Below are 22,377 nucleotides of genomic sequence, written 5' to 3'. Positions count from 1 at the left end.
CACACAAGCCCAGTCTCGCAAGACTTCTTTCTTTTCTTCAAACCACAGCTAAAGAGTACAAGAAGAGAATGCTTCAGAGAAAAGCTGGCTGGGGTCAGTCGGGAGTAGCTCCGTCTCCTGGAAAGGCCTGATAAAGAGGAGGCCCTGAGTTAGAGCCTCTTGGGAGGTGCGTGGGTGTGCGTGTGTGCATGCGCTTGGGCATGCATGAAGCCAGAAGTTCACTGGCCTAAACAACTCAAGAACATCACAGTTTCTCCACAGGTCAAGGACAATGATCTAACAACTCCAGTGAGCTCTGAATATTGTTCCTTTGGCGAAACCACTTCAGTTCTATACTGATTTGACAGGACAAATGATTGTGTAAAATATATTGTCGTACTTTCCTAACCCCTAGCTAGAAAGACCAAGCAATACTCACATCAACTGCTTATTTCAATGTCAAATGTTTATTTCTATGCCACAGTCGCCTTAGCACAATTTTTAAAAGAAAGGAATTTAAAAAAAAATGATTGTTTTTGGTCAGGATATTTTCTCTGCAGTTATAAGAAAAAAAATGAACAGCTTGGTACCACAATTGCCATTTCTTTCACACCATGCTAGTGAGCTGCATCGCAATAGTTCCCTTGGATGTTACTCTTTTAGGGTGGGAAAATATCCACAGGAGAGAAGTGTTTGGATTCACGAAACATGGGATAGTCATTTTCAGAGTCTATCTAGAACATTGTGAGTTTGGTACACTCTACCACTAATGGTCATATTCGTAGGACTTAATATAACAGGTATACTTTATTACATAAAACGAAGTGTGCTAGAAATGAGCAAGGTCAGAGATAAACTGGAACTGAGTATATCTCAGACCTTGGGGTGATGAGCTAGGAGCTGGAGTATGGGACGCACATCTCCATACCAACCAACTTAGCCTGGCAGGAAATGCGCTGGGCAGCACCCATATCCACCCTAGCAGATGGGCATCGGATACAACTGAGACAATTTCAACAGACTTCTCTCACCTGGTCTGAGGCCAAATCCACCAAGATTCTGACAGCACAAGTGGGCGCTGTGCCTCCACCTGTGCAGTTCACTGCAGGGTGGTGGCTGTCCCAGGGACCCCTCAGCAGACACAGGGACAGATGAGCATTCTTTAAGTTCATGCACATTTTATTGAGTAGTAATATAAAATGCTTTTTCTTTTCATTGTTACAAGTGCATGCTTTGATTGCCAACATTTCAGAAGTCAAATTACAAAGGCAAGGCTTTAGGCTGTAGTGAATTACTTGGGCACTTATACAATTGTTAAAAAATATGAATGGACTTTTGTTGTTTTTGTTGTTTTCAGAATGAACCAGTTGTAACCCGTAACTGATATACAAAGGGAAAAAAGTGAAAAAAGTAATAGTTTGTGGCACATGACAGAACAGAATGAAGTAACTAAACTGTCATGATATTAACAGTTACCATGCATTTAGAGTTCCACATGTAACTACAAACTTATTAAATTTCACGAGGTTTGCTAAACATGCTAACCATCTATGTGTGCACTGACAAGCTTATGTTAAAAACTTTTAAGAATACTCTCCCCTTTAGATTTTTTCAAAGCTTTTTTGATTATAAAATTTCAAAGGCATTAAGCATTTTAGAGAATATAAAGTACGCCAGGATACATACATTTCCAGTATATGTCAGACCACTAAGCGCGTTACAGTCCCATACAGGCCAAGACAGCCATTTTTTTTTTTTTTTTCTTAAAAAACATGCATAGGCAGATTTTTTTTTACAGAATATAGATGCTTTATCACTTTACTGAATATGGTGTCTTGTTCACTATACTTAAAAATGCACCACTCATAAATATTTAACTCAGCAAGCCACAACCAAGACTTGATTTATCAACAAAACCCCTAAATATAAACAGCAAAAAAAAGATAAGTGTAGTTATTCCAGTTTTTTAAACTTAAAGAAAAGAAAAAGGAAAGATATTCACTGCCAAATTAAAAGGTAAGTGTCATAATGGAAAGAAGGGCAGTCAAGCACACTAAAGAAACCTGAGGTAAGCATAATCTGTACAAAATTAAACTGTCCTTTTTGGCATTTTTAACAAATTTGCAACATTCTTTTTTTTTCTTTTTCTGTTTTTTTTAAGACTGCCTAATTCAGTTTAGAGCCATTGTCTGACAAGAGTAGCAAAACATTATCAATAAATAGTCCTTATTTAGTTTGTACATCATTTTTGTTAAAAATGTTTGATGTCATCCATTTTAGTGCTGCACTGTAAACGTACAATAGAGTAAGAAATTAGACAAAATTTTCATGTCCAGTAACAGAATAAAAGGCCTTTCATGAACCAACATGGAAGTCCCCAACGCAGCAGGAAAATATGTTCATCCCCTAACATCGCAGTATATACTAGCATAGCTTTCTTTTAAAAATTTTTTCCCCTAGAAGCATTTTTAAAAGGCATACCCAAAAGAGGTGCTTAATCACCACCCTCACCAAATATAGTTTCTCTTCTCTCTCCCTCTCCTTTACTGATCGCGTAAACGGAATCCAAAGCCTGGCCCCCAGAGCACACAAGCTAAGTCAGAGGCAAGAACACCCCTCAGGTACGCAGCAATCCCCATCATGCCCTGCAGCTCAAAAAAAAAGGGGTGAGCAGGAGGTGGTCACTGAATATTGCTGCTGTTGCTGCCGTTGCTGTCCGTGCCGTTAGTCTCTGAGGCGAGGGCCTTGTTGATGGAGTTGAGGTTGGCATCTGAGGGCACGGCATCTCGGCGGGGCGGCATCCTCTCGTTAATCCGGTCTAAGCCCTTGGCCTCCTCGAAGCTAGTGATCTTATGTTGGGGTGAGAATCCTTTGATAGCTACATGGAAAATCATTAAAAAAGAGAAGGCGGGTTAGCTGGGGCACCTGAAGAGCACAGCAGCAGTGGGAGGGAGGTCAGGGACTTCGCAGTGGGTAGGAATCCTTTAGTGGAGAACAATGTGACGGGACCTGAACACGACACGACAGACTCCTTACCATACTCGGAGGTGACCAAAGGTTGGAAAACAGCCAGGTCTCTTGCCAACCATAATGTCTTCTTGAAGGCACTAAGATGGAAGATTTCTGTGTCTTTGCAAAAGGTTAGACCAAAGAAATCCACAGTGGATACGTAAAGAGGGAGGATGCTTGCAGGACAGGCCTCTAGAATGACCCCCATTGGCCACGCCAGCAGCATGACCAGCGCACTGGGCCCTAACCTGGACAGATGGTGGTGGTCCTCAATGGCACCTCCCATTGCACTGGAAGCTCCTGGAGCCGCAGGTGTTCTACACCTACCGTTCTAGCAACAGGCTTGGAGCAAAGGCAGAGGGGGCCAGAGAAGGAATTAACACGGGCATTTCCTGCCATCTCAGAATCCCACCAAGACCTCCTCATGGCACCTTTCTGTAGTTCATAGGAAATAGGAAACGATAAACTCTGGCTTTCCCATTCAACTTTGAAGCCCGTGGAGTGGGCGACATGGTAAGAGAGACTCAGAAAAATCAAGATCAGATTACTAAGTAGAGAAAGAAGCACTGTGTGCCCTTTAGCAGCAAACAGGTTAAACTGATGTTCATCTGGTGTCCATTGCTGCCTAAGTCAAAGGAAAACTCATTCTCAGGAGATCAGTGAGATCAATGAGTAATAGACATAACCACTAAGATGTGATTAAAAAAGAAAAGGGAAAATTATTTTTACAATTTTTGGCAAAAATAAATTGGACTAGTTTGTGCCTTATTTAATCACACATGGATTTCTCCAACCAGGTACAATGATATATGTATGGGTTTTTCTCTGGTAACCCTTAGCTACAGAGACAGGTAAAGCATCTGTGCAAGAAAATAGTTTCTCCAGTGGGTGCACCAACCAGTGAGCTTCAAATCATATACACACATGGGGACCAGTGACATCAGTTTGTGCCACTGAAGTGCAAGCCAGATACTCGACGGCCAATCACCAATGCTGACAGGGCTGGGTCACCATGACTGATGGAAGGCAATTGCCCGGGATCTCCTCTTCACCTTCCTTGGGGAAAAATTAGAGCAGTTTTAAGGTGCAACTGTGCCAACCACTCCTACGCAAATGTGTGGTGCCTTTCATTGGTATGGGTGAGATTCTTAAAAGACAGACAGTGGTTTTGGAGCTCATCTCTGTAACGATGAGAGCAGAGTGTTCCCCTCTGCATTTTAGGGTTAGCATCATGGTGATTAGTCAACTGTTTGAGGAAGAGTGGGAGAAGGGAAAAGACCAAAGCCCAAAGCAAAGCTTCTTAATTCTTCTGTAATTCAGTCATAAACACATTGCAGAATCATAGAGCCATGTAAAGAGCACCCACCCTGAGAAGTAAATTATTTTGAGGGACAAAATAATGGCATGACACTGTACTTTACTCTTCTTCTAAATTGTTACAAATATTTTATCATAATTTAAAAACATAGAGCTTATCATTGTAATTTATAACAAAATTTTATAAATTTAAATTGGTAAAATGGAATCTCTAGGTTTGAAGAGCCAATAGAATGGGGCTTAGAAATTGTGAATCTGTTAGAACCAGGGCCCTCTCTGGGCTGGGGCTCGTCCTGGGCACTTTGCTGCCCGGTCTGGAAGAATGTGCTATGCTGTAGCTGGTGGTCAGACAATGGGTATTAGCACTGTACACTGGTAGTAACCATACACAACACAGAGTCACAGAACCACAGAAGACAGCCAGACTACTGACAAGAATGCACACTGCAGATTAGGGTTTGCCAAAAGGAATAGAGATTCCCACATAAATAGCAGTTTGCTGACTGCTATTTAGGAAGCAGTTGTATTTTCTCTTACAGTGCTGACGTTTCCCCTCCCATATCCAAATCAGGTACAAATTGCAAGTCTAAAGTGGCACTTTTTCCATCACACCAAAGGACTATCTGTACACAATTTTGGGAAGAATAAGAAGTTGTCTTGCAAGAACAAAATACAACTGAAGAATTTTGTTTTAAAGGGGAACTTCAAATTATTCTTTTTTAAATTTCCAGAGGATACAATATGTACAATATTAAGAACTACTGCGGTATGCAGTTCTCTCTCAACCACATTTAAAAAGCATTTGGCTAAAAAGTAGTTGCTAAGGGGTCAACTCTCACGTCTTCGCGCAGAGCGGGACGCAGATGGTGACATGGGATGCTGGATTTCCCCTGAAACCTAGCACAGCCGGGTAACTCACGAGGGCTGACTGAGTGATTGCTTGATATTCACTATGCTTGCCACTGGCCAGTTCTACCACCACTAGAGACTTCAGACTCCTCCTAACATTTTGCTGGCATTAGTTGTCCTATAATCACTGATAGGTAAAATTGCTAAGGCTAAAATAACTTTATTTGTACACATCCGTCTCGTGTTTGAATAGTTTTTAGAGACATCAGTTAATACTGAACTACAGCAAACCACTATTCAAATGAACTGGTTTTTTTTTTTGGCTAAAACTTCTAAAAACTAGAAATCGATAAAACTATTTTTATGCTCTCCTTCACAGTGCTGCCTGGAAGTGGCTTGAGGGAGGGACATGGTTCAGCTCAAAGAATATGCTTTATGTGTTTTCAAAACAGCTGCCATAACCTCCACCCCGCATCACTCAAGATCTCTAATGCTTTTGCTTTCTATGATTATGCTAGGTTCATCATATACCAAAGTCAAACATAGCTTTAAGGGAAAAAACAAACAAACAAACCATAGAAGGACATTTTCCCCTTTAAAGCAAGAACATTTTGGTTAATACTGAGCCACAACTGTTAGCCCAACACCCACACACTCTGTACAAGCTACAGCAAAAAAAAATGAATACACCCAGCAGAGCCCTTGTCTGTTGCACAAACAACAGAAAGGGGCCTGGCCAATTTACCTTCATCAGCCTCAATAGCCTCAACAGTAGCTGAAGAGAAGAAAGGGTGCAAATGAATGAGAAAAATGAGCAGAGGATTCTTAACTCTAAGAACAAATCAGTGACGATCAAAGGCGCTAAGAGAACTAATGTTTCTGTAAGTGCTGGATTCGGGAACAGACAACAACACAGAAATGCTTAAAAAGAAAGAAAACACCACAGAAAGTGATATGAACTGGATACATCTATGCAGGGAACTGCTTGGGTCTATGCTTGCTACTTAAGTGACAAAGCAATGGACGCTTTAGGAAAGCACACCGTTTTACTTTTCTCTGAAGTGTGAACTAAATGAACTGAGGAGGGGTTATGGAAACCTAAAGTGTGGTTCTAACTTACAGAATGCTAAGATCTGCTCTGCGTGGCTATTTATAATTTAAAAATGCAGACCAAGGATAGAGGGGAAGCGTGGCCACTTCAAGGGGGCCTGCCATGCTTATAATACAAAACTGCGTTGTTTTCTAGTTGGTGCAAAGAAAAGCAGGGGTGCAAATTTAAAGAAAGCTAAAATCATTTGTTCCAGTTCATAGTGCCTTGACTTTCAAGAGACAGACATTTGTGAGTGGGGTAGTGGGAGGGTAAAGAAGAAAGAAAAAAGAAAAAAAAGTGCGTGTGTGTGTGTGCATGTGTGTGTATACATATATAATGGATTTTTTGGGGGGGGCCAGGCAGACCAACTTAAAATGAGTTTCTTTTCTTTACTGCAATTAAGTTTTGGAAATGAAATTTTTGAAATGTTACAAATCAAGTGGGAACATGGCAATAGCACCAATAATTATGTTAGAATTTCAAAGAATAGAGTGCCTCAATACTGACACCTCGTACATGAGATTTTTGTGGACATGTTCTGAAACAGCATATTTTAGAGGCAGAACTGTAAAGGCCATTGCTTTATCAGCAATTTTTATAACAAAGTTAGGATCTGTATTTGCACTCTGCAGGGATGTTAGTAAGGCTACTTGATAGTTCGCTAATCAAATGCTAAAATGCAAAATTTCCCTGTAACTCCAGTATGTTTAATATTAAAATTCTACCCCTTGACTTCAATTTGCATTTCTCTAATAATTTAAGGTTTCAGAACTGGAGCAAGTGCCAAATATACATTATAACTTACAGTGCATTTTAGATTTCTTATGACAAATAGAAAATGGCCACTCCAAGGAAAAACCTGAACAGCAAGGTTTGGAGTAGCTTCCCTTTTTAGATGCATGGAAGGGTGTCAGACCATTAATTCTGAGTTGAGTCAATGTGTGGGGTTTTTACATACATTCTAAGTCTTCCAACTCTCAAGACAAGCAAGGTCTCAGTCCACACAACTTCTATGTGTCCGTGTGTAGGTGTGTGACGAGTTCAACACAGAGGAACACAAACCAGTGGGTTTAAAACAAAGTAAATAAAAAGAAAATAGAATAACTGAAGTCAAACACGTAGATGAAAAATCTGCAAATGACACAAAGAATTGTAGTAAGAAGGTAAGCAACTTTAAAGTGAAGTGAGAACTCCGAAACCACACCAGCACTGACACACTGATGTGTGCTGCCCAGGCCAGAGGGTCTGGGGACATTCACTGTGCCTTAGGCTGCGTCCAGAAACAGGGGCCTTGGCAGGCAGAGATGCACTCTGCGCAGGTGATGAGCTATTTAATAAGCGTTTCGTTGGTGGGAAAACTTTATTTTTATAAAGAAATTAAAATAATTTCTAGCTATAAATTTAAAGGGAGAATACACTTTGATACTATGTATTCTCTTATTGTTTAAAATTCTTGAATTTTGTAGTAACTCAAAGATACTAGTTTTGAAGTAAATTGGTTGAAAATAAAGTTATGGAGACACTGTTTGCATGTGATATTTTAGCAATACCACCCCCGGGAAGCTAATCCTTATTCTTTATGTAAGTTTTCTAGACAATGTAATGCTGAAAACACCTGAATCTTCTAGGATGAAGGACAGGGATGGAAAGAAAATATGAAAAAGACTAAGAAAAGGTAAAAGAAAATAAACAAGAGGCTGATACTGTTTTAAAATGTTAGAGTGTCGTTTTAACTTTTTTTCTGGTGATGTGTAATCTAATAGCAAAATTTTCCCATTGTTAAAATTATAATTGAATGACAACACTAGTTAAAACTAGTAACAAAAATGACAAAAAGGAGAGAGTAGTCCAGTGCTGTCTAACACAGCTAGGGCCAGGCATACGGGTTGTTAATCAACTTTTAGTGCACATTAGTGCTTTTGCAGTTGTCCCAGCCAGATAGAGGTCAAATGCTCAGCAGTTATGTTTTGGCAGCAACTATACGTAGATTTATAGAAATTTCCATTGTCACAAAAGTTCTGTTAAACAGCACTGGTCTAGGAAGCTATATTTTTAATACAAAATCTCCAGGAAATATTATTATTCTTTTTCAAAAATAAAATGTGGTTCTTATATTTTAGAATGACAATCAGGAAAAATTTAGGGCTCCCAACTTCCATTCAGGTGCACAATGAAATTAACGTCCTATACTCTTCTGTTCTCTAATAAAATCTAGCATTATGGATGTGTATTTGTGTATGTACTTCTATGTCTTTTCATCAAACAATGGATATTAACAATGGAATAAAAAGTTGTTTTGGTGAATGACTGGCTCACAGTGGTCAAACCTGCTGTGAATGAGACCGCTGGAAGTGCTGTTTGGTAGCCAGATGAAATGCAAATGAGGGGCTGCAGTGCAAACCAGGGACCAATATACAAATGAAGGCCAATATGCAAATGAGGGCCTGGGGGCTAAGATCATCTTGCAGTGCAAGGTGCCAGTGTCTCCAGCAGGGCTGATCGAGATGATGTGGGGGTGCAGCCTTCTTCCAGCCAAGCTCCAGACAGGACAGGGCTTCAAGGAATCCCAGGTGAGGGTGCTGTCCAGGCCCGGGTAACCCATGGGTGCTTACCGCTTTGCAGGGTCTGCTTGCCTCCCGAGAGCACTCCACTGGGCAGCATGCCGGTGGGGGTCAGGCCCTTCAGTGTCAGCACGCTCTCGCTCTCCTCTCTGCAAGGCACCCACAGGGCAGCACGTTTACTTTGCTTGTAGAAAACAAAGAACTCCAAGGACAACATGCAACAAAAGAACCCATGTATATCTCTAGATGGGCCCTGTGGACCCCCTTTCTTAACATAAAATACACCAAGTTTGTGTGCACTTGTGCAGAAGTAATGTCAAGTGCCTGCCGTGGCCAGGGCACTGCACACTCTCGAGCAGGGCCTGCGATGTGTCTCCCCATCCCAGCAGGGCCCAGCAGCAGAGTGGCCAACCAAGGGGACAGCTCTCCCTAGATCCAGGACCAGGGATGGCTTTGGGGACTGGCAAGGGCATCTGACATTACACAGGGGAGACAGGAAGCGAGGGCTCCACGCCAAGGAAACAAGGGTAGACTCTCTTAGATTTCTTTTTGCCACTTTCCCTACCGATTTGATACGATACGATTATTTATGATTCACCAAGACAACTGTGCTACAATCAGTAAATGCATCAGCATTTCAACTGTATTTACTTATTATTAGACACATCTATTTTGATTTGAATAAGATCTAATGATTAAACATAAAATGTGAATAACCTCCTATGTTCCTATACAACAAAAACAGGAATCTTATGTAAGCAGGAAAATTTATAATACTTAAATATGTACACACATATATTAATATATTAGACATACAATATTCAATATATAACCATTCAATATTTTTACAAAGATTTTTAATAAGTCTGAGAACCTGCTACTTCCACAATTTGTTTTCCACTCAGAACTGGAAGTTCTGTCTTCTACTTCTTAAACTTAACTGGTAACTCCTTTGCCTGTCTCCTTCTGTATCCACAAATCTTGCTGTTTCTCCCCTTAAAATATACCTGGTCTCTTCCCACTTCTTGCAAACCTACTACCCCATTTCTGTTGGAAACAGCTTCTTTGAGATGCAATTAACATGGTGCCTAGGTCACCTATCTATAGTTTATAATGAGATGAATGTGTTTTGTACATTCACAGATTTGTACAACCATCCCCACCACCAATTTTAGAGCACTTCACCACTCCAACCGAAGCCTGTACCCAACAGCAGGCAGCCCTTTCCCTTCAGCCCACGTACCCCAGGCTTCCTCCCAATCTCTGCTCCCGCATCACCTCAGCTGTGGTTCACTTTCCTATTTCCTCTCTCTCTTTGCTTATTCTACCTGTGTCTAAAATGTTTATCGCTGGGGAGAAACTTGTCTTTACTTCTTTGATTTTGACCCTGGTGCCCCTTGCCACCCATCCAGGCTAGATCATCTTCAAAAGGGTGGGCTGGGATCTGCAGGGCTACAGTCCGATCCCGGGACTGACACATGGACCACATTCACCAAGTGCTTACTACAGCAAGCAAAGGAGAGACTGAACCCAGCATGGGGAAGTCAGCCACACTTTAGATTTCTGCCTCCTTCACTGCAGAGTGCACTTAACATGCCAGGTTAGGGCCAGGGGTGTAGCTCAGTGGCACAGCGCCTACCTGGCAGGGTGAGACCCTGAGTTTGATTCCCAGTATGCCGCCCCCCCCAAGAAAAGACATGCCAGTTTGAGATGGTCAGTTACTTATTGCTGACTTGGAGGCAGGTATTTCAGCCCGGAATTCTCAAGCTCCTACTCCTCCAAGCACTAGAGCACCACAGGAGAGATGTCTATAGGCTAACTCCTGGGAAAGCTGCCTGGCAGCACAGCAATGCCACCCCACACCAGGGCAGCCCAGGCTTCACTTCCTGTGCTCAGAATCTTGGTGTCAAATCCTCTCTGGAAATGGGAAGCCCAAACTAAGAGAGCTAAGCCTATCATGCCCAAGGACCTGCTGAACTGCTTAAATCAACAAAACATTTCCTGATCATTTACAGTGTATTTTTTTTAAACTTTCAATTGTGTACCACAATAGAAAGATCATTATGGGAAATCTCAGGAATGGGATCAGACACCCCCAGGTTAAAATCAGAGTCCTCCGACAGAGGCGTAGCTTTCCAGGCTTTAGGCTGCTCCTCTGTAAGTCTGTCCATCATTACGTAGCGCCTTGGGGATTCAACAATAAACCACAGGCCAGAGCCCCAGCCCAGAAGATGTCACTTTCCTTCCTTCCTTCCTTCTTCCTTTTCATTCCTCTCCTCCCTCAGCTCCGCCCCCTTCTGCCTCTCACAGGAGACTCCTGAGGTTTCTGCGATCCCAGCACTGGGCTCTTTCTCATCCACACAGCGCTTGCTTCCTCTAGGACCCTACTCTCCTTCTGCAGGGGCCCTCGCCCTGTGACAGCCCTTTAACACACTCGGCCCTGGGTCCCTCCACCTGCAGCCCTGGCCACTGTGAGCTGTGACCTGCAGCAGTACATACTGTGCCCCTGTTCAGAGACTGACGTGGACAAGGAGGATATACTGAGATCTGGGGATCCGTGTTTGCTTTCTTCTCTTGGTTATGTGGTTCCCAGAGCGGAACGTCTGGAATGATGGAGATGCCGCACCACCTTTCTGGGGAAAGCACCATCGGGGAGGATTTGTCTGTGTCTTTCCTTCCCCCAGGGACTATGCTTTCTCCCCACTGCTCCCTGTCTGCATCCCTGCCCTCCTGCTATGGGGCTGCCTCTCCTGAGTGAGTGTTCTGCCATCCTGCATCCTGCTTTGCAGTCCTGATGATGTGGAGATGGAGGCTGAGGCTCTGAGGCAGCTCCTGTTGCCGCTCGCACTTGCAGAGTCTGCTTCCAGCGCACTCCTCGTCTCTCCTGCACAGGTGCTCAAAGCCATGCTCAGAGCCCGTGTGGCTGATTTTTACAGCAAGGCAGTGTCCGCAAAGGCAAGAGCTTGAAAATTAGGTAACTGGAAGGAGCTCTGCATGTCGCCAGTGTGAAATGCTGCCTGAGGTTCAGAGCCGGTCCTGGGCCACACTGAGTGTGCACTTGGCCCCGGAAGGCTGAACTGCAGCTTCTTAAGACTCCATACCCGACCTGGGGCTGCTGCCACCTGTGCTGCCAAAGATGCACCTTCAGGAACAGGGGACCCAGGTGACCCTTAGCTGCAATGCATGCTAGAGACAGTTCTGTGGTTCCCTCACTGCTGCCGTCTCTGGGACCCAGGTGTGTGTCTGGGAGCTGGTCCTGACAAGTCCGTACCCCCATCCATGCTCATCCATTGCATACCAGGCTCATGGATTTTAGCTTCTCAAGTTCCTGTTCATCTCTTCTTTACCTTCTTCCTCCCATAGTCTGGTCCAATGCGTTGCTTAGATTTCTCCAGCAGCTTCCTGACTCCTCTTCCTGCTACCACAGCCACTGTGCTGTGAGGTCCTCATATTGAAATTGACTGATGTATCCAGGTGTGAGTCCCAGCACAGATCATCGGTAAGAATAACCCAGGGCCCTTCATTACCTACACACAGGAAACTCAACGCTGGCCATGGTACCAAGGCCCACAGCACATGGACTTTAGAGCACCTGCAGCTTGCTTTATGCTGGGTTCCTCCCTTCCCCCTGCTCAGCCCTTTTAAGTATTTAGAATTTATTCCCAGATGAGCACTGCTACCCAGAATCCTCTAGACTGTTGCTGCTCCCCACTTACTGAATTTGGATCTGCTCCTTGGTGTCTCTGCGTTCTTGTCACAAAGGGAGGTCGCCATGACCTTGGAAATCAGCCATGGGGATGTCTGGTAAACGTGCACATCACGGGGCACAGCTCCTGGCATTCAGCAAGCTCCTCACAGGAGGATGCCATGGGCACTGCTGCTAGTGACCTCTCCTGGCCTCATTGGGGTTGCAGCCTCCTGGAGCGTGGCCCACAGCTGCTTTCTATGCCAACCTCTCCAGGGGCATTCCTTGCAGAAACACAGGCTCCCTGAAGTCCCTGCCCCAGCAGAGCCTGAGTGTACCTGCTCAGCACACACGTCACTATCATCCATCAGTCCAGGAGCTCATCACTCCACAGAGGACATCGTTCCCACCCACTCACTCGTATTCACAGCTCATGTTCGATCATGACGTAGGACACTTGAGGCATTTCCTCTGGACAGGACTCTGCACGTACAGCATGGGGTTCTAGTGCAGCACAGCAGTGGCACACAGTGACACAGCCCGTTTCATTTTCCATTGACATGCATGAACTTTGGTCCTAGATCACCACTGGGCGTATACAGTTCACCTGTCATCTCAGAACAGTTGTGTCCCAGCATGCAGGACACTGGTGGGCTGTGCAGTGGGAAGGCCCGAGCGATTCTAGAGATGAATCCTGCCGCCTTCACGTGCTTTTCAAACTCAGAAGAACACAACTTCTTATGGGAAGAGAGGTTTCTCTTTTTCCCTGAATGACCTTCACTTGCAAGTGCTGGAGCTGTTTTTGTTTCCCCTTGTACAGACGTCAGAATTCTACTCCCTTGGGCTTCTGGTGGTCTTCAGGACTGCTGGACTCATCCAGACAAGCACTGGCACCTGCTGTCCCCTCTCCTTGAGCTCACTGTTCTTCAAGGCCACCTGCCCTTGTTCAAATGTCTGTACCTTTGCTGACTACACAGTGAAATAAGTGCTGTCCCCGTACTGCTTTATTTTCTCTTCATGGTCATAACCAAGGTTTTAGGCTTTATTTTGGTTATTTACTGCAGGAATGAATGAACCCTAAAGGTTAGCTGAGAAAGGGGGCCATTGAAGCAAGGGAAATCCCATCTGTTAAGCTGAGGGACAGTATGCACTGTCCCAACTTGACAGGATGGTCAGGGCTTCAGAGCCTCGCCAGCTTTCCCGGTCTGTGAGAGAGGATGCTGGTGCCTTCTGCCCTTTCAGGGCTCCCTGCTCTCTGCAAGGGTCACTGAGTTACTCTTCAGTGATGACCAGGACTAGGGCAGAAACATGGAAAACGGAAACCAAAGCACCAGCATAGCTCACTATGAAAGGGAATTAAGGCAAAAATGTGGCAGAATTAGAGGATGAGACCATCCAATATGTAGATGGGGTGTTTCCTGAGGTAGTCTTACTTATCTGTTAGCATGTATTACTGTGAATGGAATGCACTTCTCCCCTATAAGCACACTATGTGTCTTTAAAAGAGAAATGTATGTAATCCTAGCACTTGGGAGGCTGAGGCAGGAGGATCGTTGCGAGTTTGAGACCAGCCTGGGCTACTAAGTGAGCTCCAGGCCAGCCTGAACTGCATAGCGAGACCCTGTCTCAAAAAAGACAAAAAAAAATAAAAAAATTTAAAAAGAGAGAAATGTAATTAATGTGTATTATCTAGGTACCGATCATCAAATTTCAGTAAAGTGTAGTGAATTCCCTTCAAGGAAACATCTTTAACATCTTTTTTTTTTTTTTTTATATCCAAGCTTAAGCATCGTTCATGATGTGCTTTAAAGACACACACACAAAAATATACTATACAATAACTGCAATGTTAGGGAAGTTTTCCCCTTTCAGTGATTTATTAGAATGATCCGGGTTCACATGCATAACTTTAAGTTTATGCTCATTTCTTGGAAATCTAGTGAAGGCACCTGATGAACTCATTTTTGACCATAAAGCCAAAATGAAAAATAAAAAGGATTATAATAGCTTTCTCCGTTTCGTAAGATGTGCAACCTATCCTGAAATAAATGTTTTAAAACCCTGCAGCAAACAGAGGTCTAAGATGTGGTGCAATCCGTTTACAGACATTTTCCTTCACAGAAGTAATTTAGTGGACTGCGATGTAACTGAAAGGGTGAGAACCAGAATTCCATTGGAAAGGACAGAGCTATTTCCGAGAAGCAAACCCTGCCCGGTAAGCTGTTTTCATTACCAGATTAAGGGACAGGAACAGTGAAGCCCACTGAGTGGCGCACAGCAATGTTCAAAGCCGAAGAGCGGACTGGGCCGTACCTGAGAACCGAGAACACCCTGGCCATCTTCCCGATGGCGCGGATCTTGTTCCGAATCACCTCCTTCCGGGCTGCCGCTGTCGCTCCTGAATTGGGAAAAGAGTTAGGCAGTCAGGGACTTGTTATCTTACTATGATCACCTGTAAACCTACACAGGGAACAGTCACTAGTAAGCAAAATTAGTCTTGTTTTTCCTGTGAGAGATTCATGTTTAAGTACAATTTCAAAAAGTTATGCTCTTGGCTATCTTTGCCAGGGTATAATTTGTGAGGTGTTTTCAAAACCCTCAAGTAACTTCTCAAAATCCCAAGAGATGGGGCATGTCTGGAGCTACCGAAATAGATGACCAAGCAGATGAGGGTGGTGTCGTTCCTTCCCTGGCAGAACACCTCCTCTGGCTGGGAGTGAGGCTCACCAGTGCCTTCCCACGTGCCTCTGCTGAGAAGATGGCTGCGGGAGACCACTTCACATTGGGCTGGGGGCCTCTCAACTCCCTACACCCCAGGGAAAACCATCTATATCATTTTCTGTCCTAAAACATTTCTTTCAGTGCTTGGCATACTTTCTTCTGCTTAGTTCACAAGTTCTAGAGGAAAAAGTGAAAACTAAACTGGGTTTAGCAAGATACAGACACATTACTCACATTAAAAGGTTACATGTGGGTCTTTCCACATAAGTTTTAAAACATTCCATTTTCCATATGAAAAAAAGTCTATATGTTATTTTTATTATACGCATTTTCCTTTTAAAATATTTTAATATTATATGATCTTTAGTGAATCCATTTTATTGTTTCATCAATTCTCAAAATGTTTGTAGAAACACAAAATCCAGAAGAGAGACACCTCTCAAGATTTTTACAATCCCAAGTAAAAAAGGAAAACATATCCCCTGTATATGTTATATGAGACTTTACAGACAGCATTAGTACAAGGAGATTGTCCTGTTTCATTGCCTCTAACTGATATCTGATAAAACATTCTTCTCAGATGATATCAGCAATGTCTTTTATCAAAAAGGACAATTTTCTTCATATAATTTGCCGGGACCAGAGCCTGTAGGTGATAACTAGTATGTGTTTTGGTCCCTTAGTCTGTGATAAGAACACATTTTTTGACCTTTCAAAAAATGGCAGGAAAGATTTCTGCCATTTCTCTTACAGGGTTTTTATGAATGCAACTTGGAACCCTTTCCATTGTTTGATAAGGGTCAATTAATCACCATCCTAGTATTTCTGCAAGAGAAAACTCCCAATGACACATACAATTTTAAAATGGCTGGAGACAAGGTTTCTGCTTTTTGCTTTACTTTAAGAAAGTTAACGTGGCATGGGGCATGTTCTTCGACAGGGCTGGTTAATCTAGAGGTGTCGCTAGTGCATGTCCGCCTTTCAGATGCATGTGTGGCCCAGCAGGTGGGGGCTGGCAAGTGAGGGCATCCTGGCAGCAGCCCATACTCCTCCCCTTCCATTCTCTCCAGGGCAACCCCACCAAGGCAGGTCCCTCCCCACACATCTGGTGGCAGGACTTCCTGCTGCCAGCTCCTCTGGCTGCACAGCACAGAGGAAGTTGACATCTATGTGACCATGACCTTTCTCCAACTCAGCCTCTCTGGTCAGCAAGCAGAAGAACATGCTGTAACGGAGGCCCCTGAATCACGATCCACTGACTAGAAGAACAGTGGAGGGGCGCCTGAAGGATGTATAGGATCCCTGCCTCAAACCTTCCTCTGAGATTCTAGCAGTATTTGTTTTCTCTGCTTTTTACCCTCACAAAAATGTAGAACAGCCCAATAAAATATATGTAGATTATTAGGTAATTGAGTTTAAAGTCGGTAAACGATAGCAGGATGGAATGGAGTTCAGATGTAAATGTCCTGGTGTACTTAGTACTGCTAGTCCTTATTTTTTAGTATTTTCTAGGGACGAAGGCTCCTTTGTGAAAATGTTCCACTGCAAGTCCTCGAAGCCCATGATTCAATGAGATGATCAAGGAAAAGAAGATGTCTTCCAGAAGCTTACCACGTGTAACATGCAAATATAACGCCACCTTGAATATTCTCAGTCCTGCTCTGCTTACATTATGGGGATGTACTATGGTCACTCAAATTAAAATTCAGAAATTACGGAATGAAGACACAGAAAATAACTTGTAGATGAAAACTGCAGTAATTACTTTCCACTGACGAGAACAGGGCATCTCATTTTAACTTGGAAGTGTGAAGCTGAAACCAAACTATCCATCCTGCCGCAGTCCAGGGACAGAGGTATGAGACACGGAGGATGCAGCACACAGGGACACCTGTCACAGTGGATGCAGCCACAGTGCGACGAAGCACTGGAAGTCAGTGGGTGATCAGGTGCTAAAGGAGCCCTTATCAATTCCACGTCCAGTCTGGGGGCCCCGGAAACTGGCAAGGATGGGCTGCATCATCCAAGGGAGTGGTCATGCCATGACAAGCAAGAGGACTCCCTAAAATGGTGCACACACTTTTTTTTGTCTTTGTTTTTTTTCCAGTACCGGGAATCGAACTCATGACCTTGCACTTGCCAGGCAGGCGCTGTGCTGCTGAGCTAAATCCTCAGCCCCAGGACTCCCTAAAATGGGAAGGGACTGATGCTGGCTGATCCTGTGGAAGTGGGAGAAGAACACCCTCCATGGGGAGGCAGCAATAGGCAAGTTTGTGATAAGCAGCAGAGTTTGGTCTCCAGGAGACAGGAAATGCTGGGGCTTCTGCAAAGCAAGATATTCAGACAGCAGCAGATGCATGACAGAGAGAAGCAGAACTTACTCTGTCAGGCACCAAAGACAGAAAGCAACAGTCAGATGGATGGATCAGCAGAGAGATGCACAGAAAAGCAAACGCAGTCGAACATTAGTTATAGAACATTAAGAAATGGTACATTGGTATTGACTTGTACAGTTCTTTTGACTTTCCTGTATGTTTGAAACAGTTTGTAGTAAAACATGGAAAAATGAAACTATGCTTAGAAACTTGGTTTTGAAGGTGGAAAGAGAGGGACAGCTTTGGGGAGAGGGTCTCAGGCCCAGCTCTTCTGCCGCAGAGAAGGGGCAAGAGGAAAACTTCCCACTTCTCCTTCTGTTCAGGGAGGGAGCCGGGCTGGGGAGGTTTGCTCTGCTCACCCCACCCGCAGGTTCTACTCCATTTCATGTCATTTCCACATCTGTGAGAGAGGAAACTGACCAGCTACCTGGAAATTTCATACTCAAATATCTCATAAAATAGAAATGTTTGTATTATTAGACTGTGAGAAAGCTATTAAAGATAATTATTGTTACTGAATATTTTCTTGTATGGAAAAACTACCATATCTCTGCCTCTTCATTATTATATTGGCCTTGAATCTTTCCCTGTTATCTAGGCATCTTCCCTTATAGGATAACTATATCCATAGCATGTGTATTCAAATAATGTGTTGCACAAAAATATACATTTACACTAACATTTCATACGTTCTCAAAAACATATATTTTAAAATATATATTTTGCTGGTAGGTCTCAAATTTTTTCAATTTTTAGTCCAATTTTTAAGAAAATGATTTTTCTTTTACCACTCACTACTTAACTAAATTTGTTAAACGTTAAAGTTCATTTCTGCAGTAGATGATGTCCATCCACTTCCAAGTAAAATTTTATCATAGATTATTGTTAGTAAGAAGAATTCATACATAGCTGCAGATTTTATTTTTCCCCAAATAGAGAAATTACTGAATATGAATAAAAGCTATTGATAGAATGAAATACAAGGTGCCAAGGTAAGAAATATCTTTGGTTATGTTACACTAAAAACTAAAATGGGTTTAGTTTCCATCCAAAAGCAACACCTGTGAGACACAGAGTGCAACACCAAAGACAGGCCATGACTTCAGATCCATTTCCTTGATTATGAAAATTATAAACACACAGTCTGTCTGACTTGAGTGAACACCTGTCCCAAACCCAAAGTAATCCCTGTGCTGTAATCCCTAAGCCTTATTCCCCACCCTCCAATCCTTGACCTCGTGTAACAGTAACGCACCTTGAACTTCTACATCCAACAAGAGTATTTCTCAGAGTTATATTCACACTCATTTGTTTCTCTCCAGGCTGTGAGCTGTGACCAGTGTCCCATTACATTTTTCCACACTTCCAGCTCCTGAGGCCGTGGTGTAGGGGGGTCAGAAACACTAGGGAACCAGGTTTATCCTGATGGAACTACTTCCAAACTGTGGCCTGTACCAGTTTCACTCAGCCAGCTCCAAAAGAATATCTTTCGATGAATGGGATTCCCAACTTCAAGTTTAAAGAGTGGTAAAGAATATAACATTGTTAGCACTGTCATTTGAAATGACAGGCCTGTATTATTTTGTTGCCCACTGTGTGTTTGGTAAGCAACTTAATCTCCACAATCATCCATTTAAATAAAAATCCATGGACAAAATCCTCATGGATGTTTGTAAATCTTTTTACCTTTTGTCTTTGAAACTGTATTTCCATTTCAATGCTCTTAATTTTACTCTTTACTATTTTTATATTTAGTGTATTAAATATTTAAACTTCAAAATATTTTTATCGCTTTATTATATTTTGCTGGCAAAGTACGGTTAGAAACAAACTCATCTGTCTGTCCGTCAATTATCCAGTCATCTGGTTTTTTAGTTTCTAAAGAGAGGAAAGTGCTAAATGTTCAAAATTCCTTTGGGATATACATCACAATTACTATCAGTAACTGCAGTAAATAGCACAAACTACAATACATGCCTGAATTTATATCGCACATGGGCATAAAATGCTATGGCCTGCAGTTCTGGCACAGGGCTGGGGAAGCCAAAAGGCTGCAGGAGGCTCCTGTGTAGCTCCCCATGGCCCAGTGAGCGAGGCCGGGGCCTGTTTGGTGAACCTACAGGAGGCAGGTGGAGAACAGGTGGAAAGAGCTGCAGTGAGGTCCCGCTGCTGGCTCCGTCTGTTCTCAGGACAGTCATTCTGGAAGGAGGAGATGCGCAGGCTAAGGCTAATGAGGGAGGCCCTTTCAACTCTCCTCAGGAAGTCTCTGTGTGGTTTTCCCAGGAGTGCTGCTCCAGCAAGACTTAGACCCCTAGTTTCCAGAGGGGACAGCTGGTGACCTCCTTGACTGCCACAAGCTTGAGTGCCCTGCACAGCCACTCGAGCTGTATTTGGAGATTTCTGCTCTGGTCTCTAACTCACTGTCTCACCCTCCCTAGGTGATGAAACTGGAACACAGTGGGCGCTCACTCTAAGCCACTCCAAACCACACATCCTGAATTTCCTCCACATGGTTTTCCTTCAGCTACAATTTCAGCATGTAATAGTGTGAGATTTGGCAGAAGGCTATTCTGTCTTATACCATAATTCAAAAGCACAGACAACTTTCAAATATAATTTTTAAAAATGAAAATTCTCTGCCGGGTACTAGAAGGTCAGGATAGGCTAGATCACTGGTGCCAAACCCACGGAATGTGTGCCACAGTGGGCTGCTTGTTATTACTGAAGGCTCTGGAAGATTCGCCATCACCGGCTGGGCAATGTTTCCCCCACCTCTTTGGCCATAAGAAAGAATAGATTTATTTGGATGAAAAGTCTTATAAATGTAGAGACCATGCTCATGTGTCTGAGCACTGTCATTACTCAGTTATTTTCTATTTGGTTAAAGGTTACCTTAACTCACAGACTCCCATTTGATCCCATACACTGTTGTTCTCCGAGACGCAGCACGGACCTGCTCAGACTCCTCAGTAGACTCACAGGAGCTAACTGTTCACATAATTCTAATGGGTGAGAACTGAAAGCTCTACAGAGGACTAGGAACCTTCTGTGCTTTTTCAAGAAACAATCACATATTCAGTGACGCCTTACAAAGAACATGTCAGTATTTTTATATTTGCCAAGGGAGAAACTAATAGCCTGTGAAATCCCCCTTGTAATGGCTGAAACACATCAATTTTATACACTGACAACAGAAAATTAGAAACAAATTGAACTAATAATTATTGAGTTAATAACGTAGATTTATTTTCTAAGAGAGACGCAGTCCCAACGCTTGGGTATCTGGATACAGATGAGGATATAAAGGTGAGAAGGTGCCGACTGTGAACAACTACACCAAGATGGTGCTGCCAGCTCTGCATGGCAGAGGACAATTACAGGATCAGAAAAGGTGAGCTGTTTGTCCAAGGTCATCAGCTAGAAAGAAGTGACCAGACCTGGGATGCACCCTAGGAGCAGGCCAGCTGATCAGCTTCCAGGTGCATATGGAGGAGTGAAATAAGCAGGCTCATCCATCCTCAACATGCAGAGGTACACAGCCAGGTACTGTGTTACCAGCTATGGTGCACAAGCACGGCACTCGGGCATATGTGCACACAGTAGTTTCTCTTAAATGCTTGTTATTCCTCAGAAGACAAAAGGCTTGAGCAGATATGATAATTTCAGAAGTGTAACAGGTGCACTTCTCACTGTGAACTGAAGGTTGGTGTGTGACGTGGGTGGCTATCAAGCTGCCCTTAGGTGGGGGCTGACCTGGGTTTTGTGCCAACCTGGCTGAAAGCTGGACCCCAGATGGTGGCAAGTTCCTTAGCGGACAGGATGAGTGCCAAGACGCTGTTGCCTGGGCTTGCAGAACAAAAAGACCACTCCGTACAGATGCTCTGCCAAACTAAACAAGACTTCCACGTCTCCACACTTCTTAGAAAACACAGGAGAATCACTGAGTAGCTTCCCATGAGCTAAGGATAAGGACTTAAAAATAAGATTGCTGTTATGGTTTGTGTCTGGGTGTTCCCCCAAAGCCACATACAGTCATGGGGCAGGCTTTTAGAGTTTATGATAGATTCATGGTCCAGTGTTGGAATTATGGATGTGAGTGCTACACCCGCCCTGGGGTGGATGGTTTGCACACAGTGTAAGTGAGGGAAGGAGGCTGCTTGCCACCACTCCTCCCTTTTTGCTGTTGTTGCTTTGCTGTTTTCTGCCATCATGAACTGTTGCTCTCTGCCATATGCCACTCTGCCTTGGATCCAGCCAAGTATGGACTGAAACCTCCACAGACTGTAAGCTAAATAAAGCTTTCCTTCCTCCATTTTGGGTATCAGGTATTTTGTCCCAGCAATAAGAGAAAAGTAACCAAGACAATTGTTTTGAAGAGTGAACATGGACTCTCTCATAGAAAACTACTTTTAAAATTTAAGTGTTCTGAGCATTTATGAAACTTTTTAGTATAGTATTTGCACCTGCCGTCTGAGATCTGGACATTTTTCTGAAAAGAATATTCCATAAATTGGATCACAGCTTCTCTTCCAGAGCTGCTCAGCCAAGTATTAACTGTTCTCATGAAAGTATAATCTTCAAGCTGAAGACCTGCACCTCTACAGTGCTTCTGGCTAAGGAGAAACATAGAGGCTCTGCTAGAAAACTGGAAGTTTGTGCGTTGCCTACGTGCTGTGGTATGGGTTCCAGAAGGCAACACTGCCCACTGTTTCCGTCCGTGAGGACTGTTCTGCTACTTATCTCATTAGTTTGTTTCTTATCTCTGTGCAGGGGAAGTTGTTCTAAAGACAG

At 43.4% G+C, this 22,377-nt stretch overlaps 1 protein-coding gene across 1 annotated transcript in view; it reads right to left on the bottom strand.

Annotated features, from left to right (window-relative positions):
- Positions 1 to 427: 427 nt before the first annotated feature.
- Ppp3ca (protein phosphatase 3, catalytic subunit, alpha isozyme) overlaps positions 428 to 22,377 on the bottom strand; it is a gene marked incomplete at its 5' end in the record, with an annotated part of 125,204 nt that continues 103,254 nt past the window's right edge. Inside the window, 4 exon segments of the mRNA XM_013505393.1 lie at positions 428 to 2,857; positions 5,900 to 5,929; positions 8,857 to 8,954; positions 14,804 to 14,888. Of these exon segments, the coding sequence (XP_013360847.1) occupies positions 2,661 to 2,857; positions 5,900 to 5,929; positions 8,857 to 8,954; positions 14,804 to 14,888 (410 nt within the window).

The sequence above is a fragment of the Chinchilla lanigera genome, unplaced genomic scaffold (assembly GCF_000276665.1).
Source record: "Chinchilla lanigera isolate Chin_1 unplaced genomic scaffold, ChiLan1.0 scaffold00095, whole genome shotgun sequence".
Classification (NCBI taxonomy): Eukaryota; Metazoa; Chordata; class Mammalia; order Rodentia; family Chinchillidae; genus Chinchilla; species Chinchilla lanigera.
This window is presented reverse-complemented; position numbering and strand designations above follow the sequence as displayed.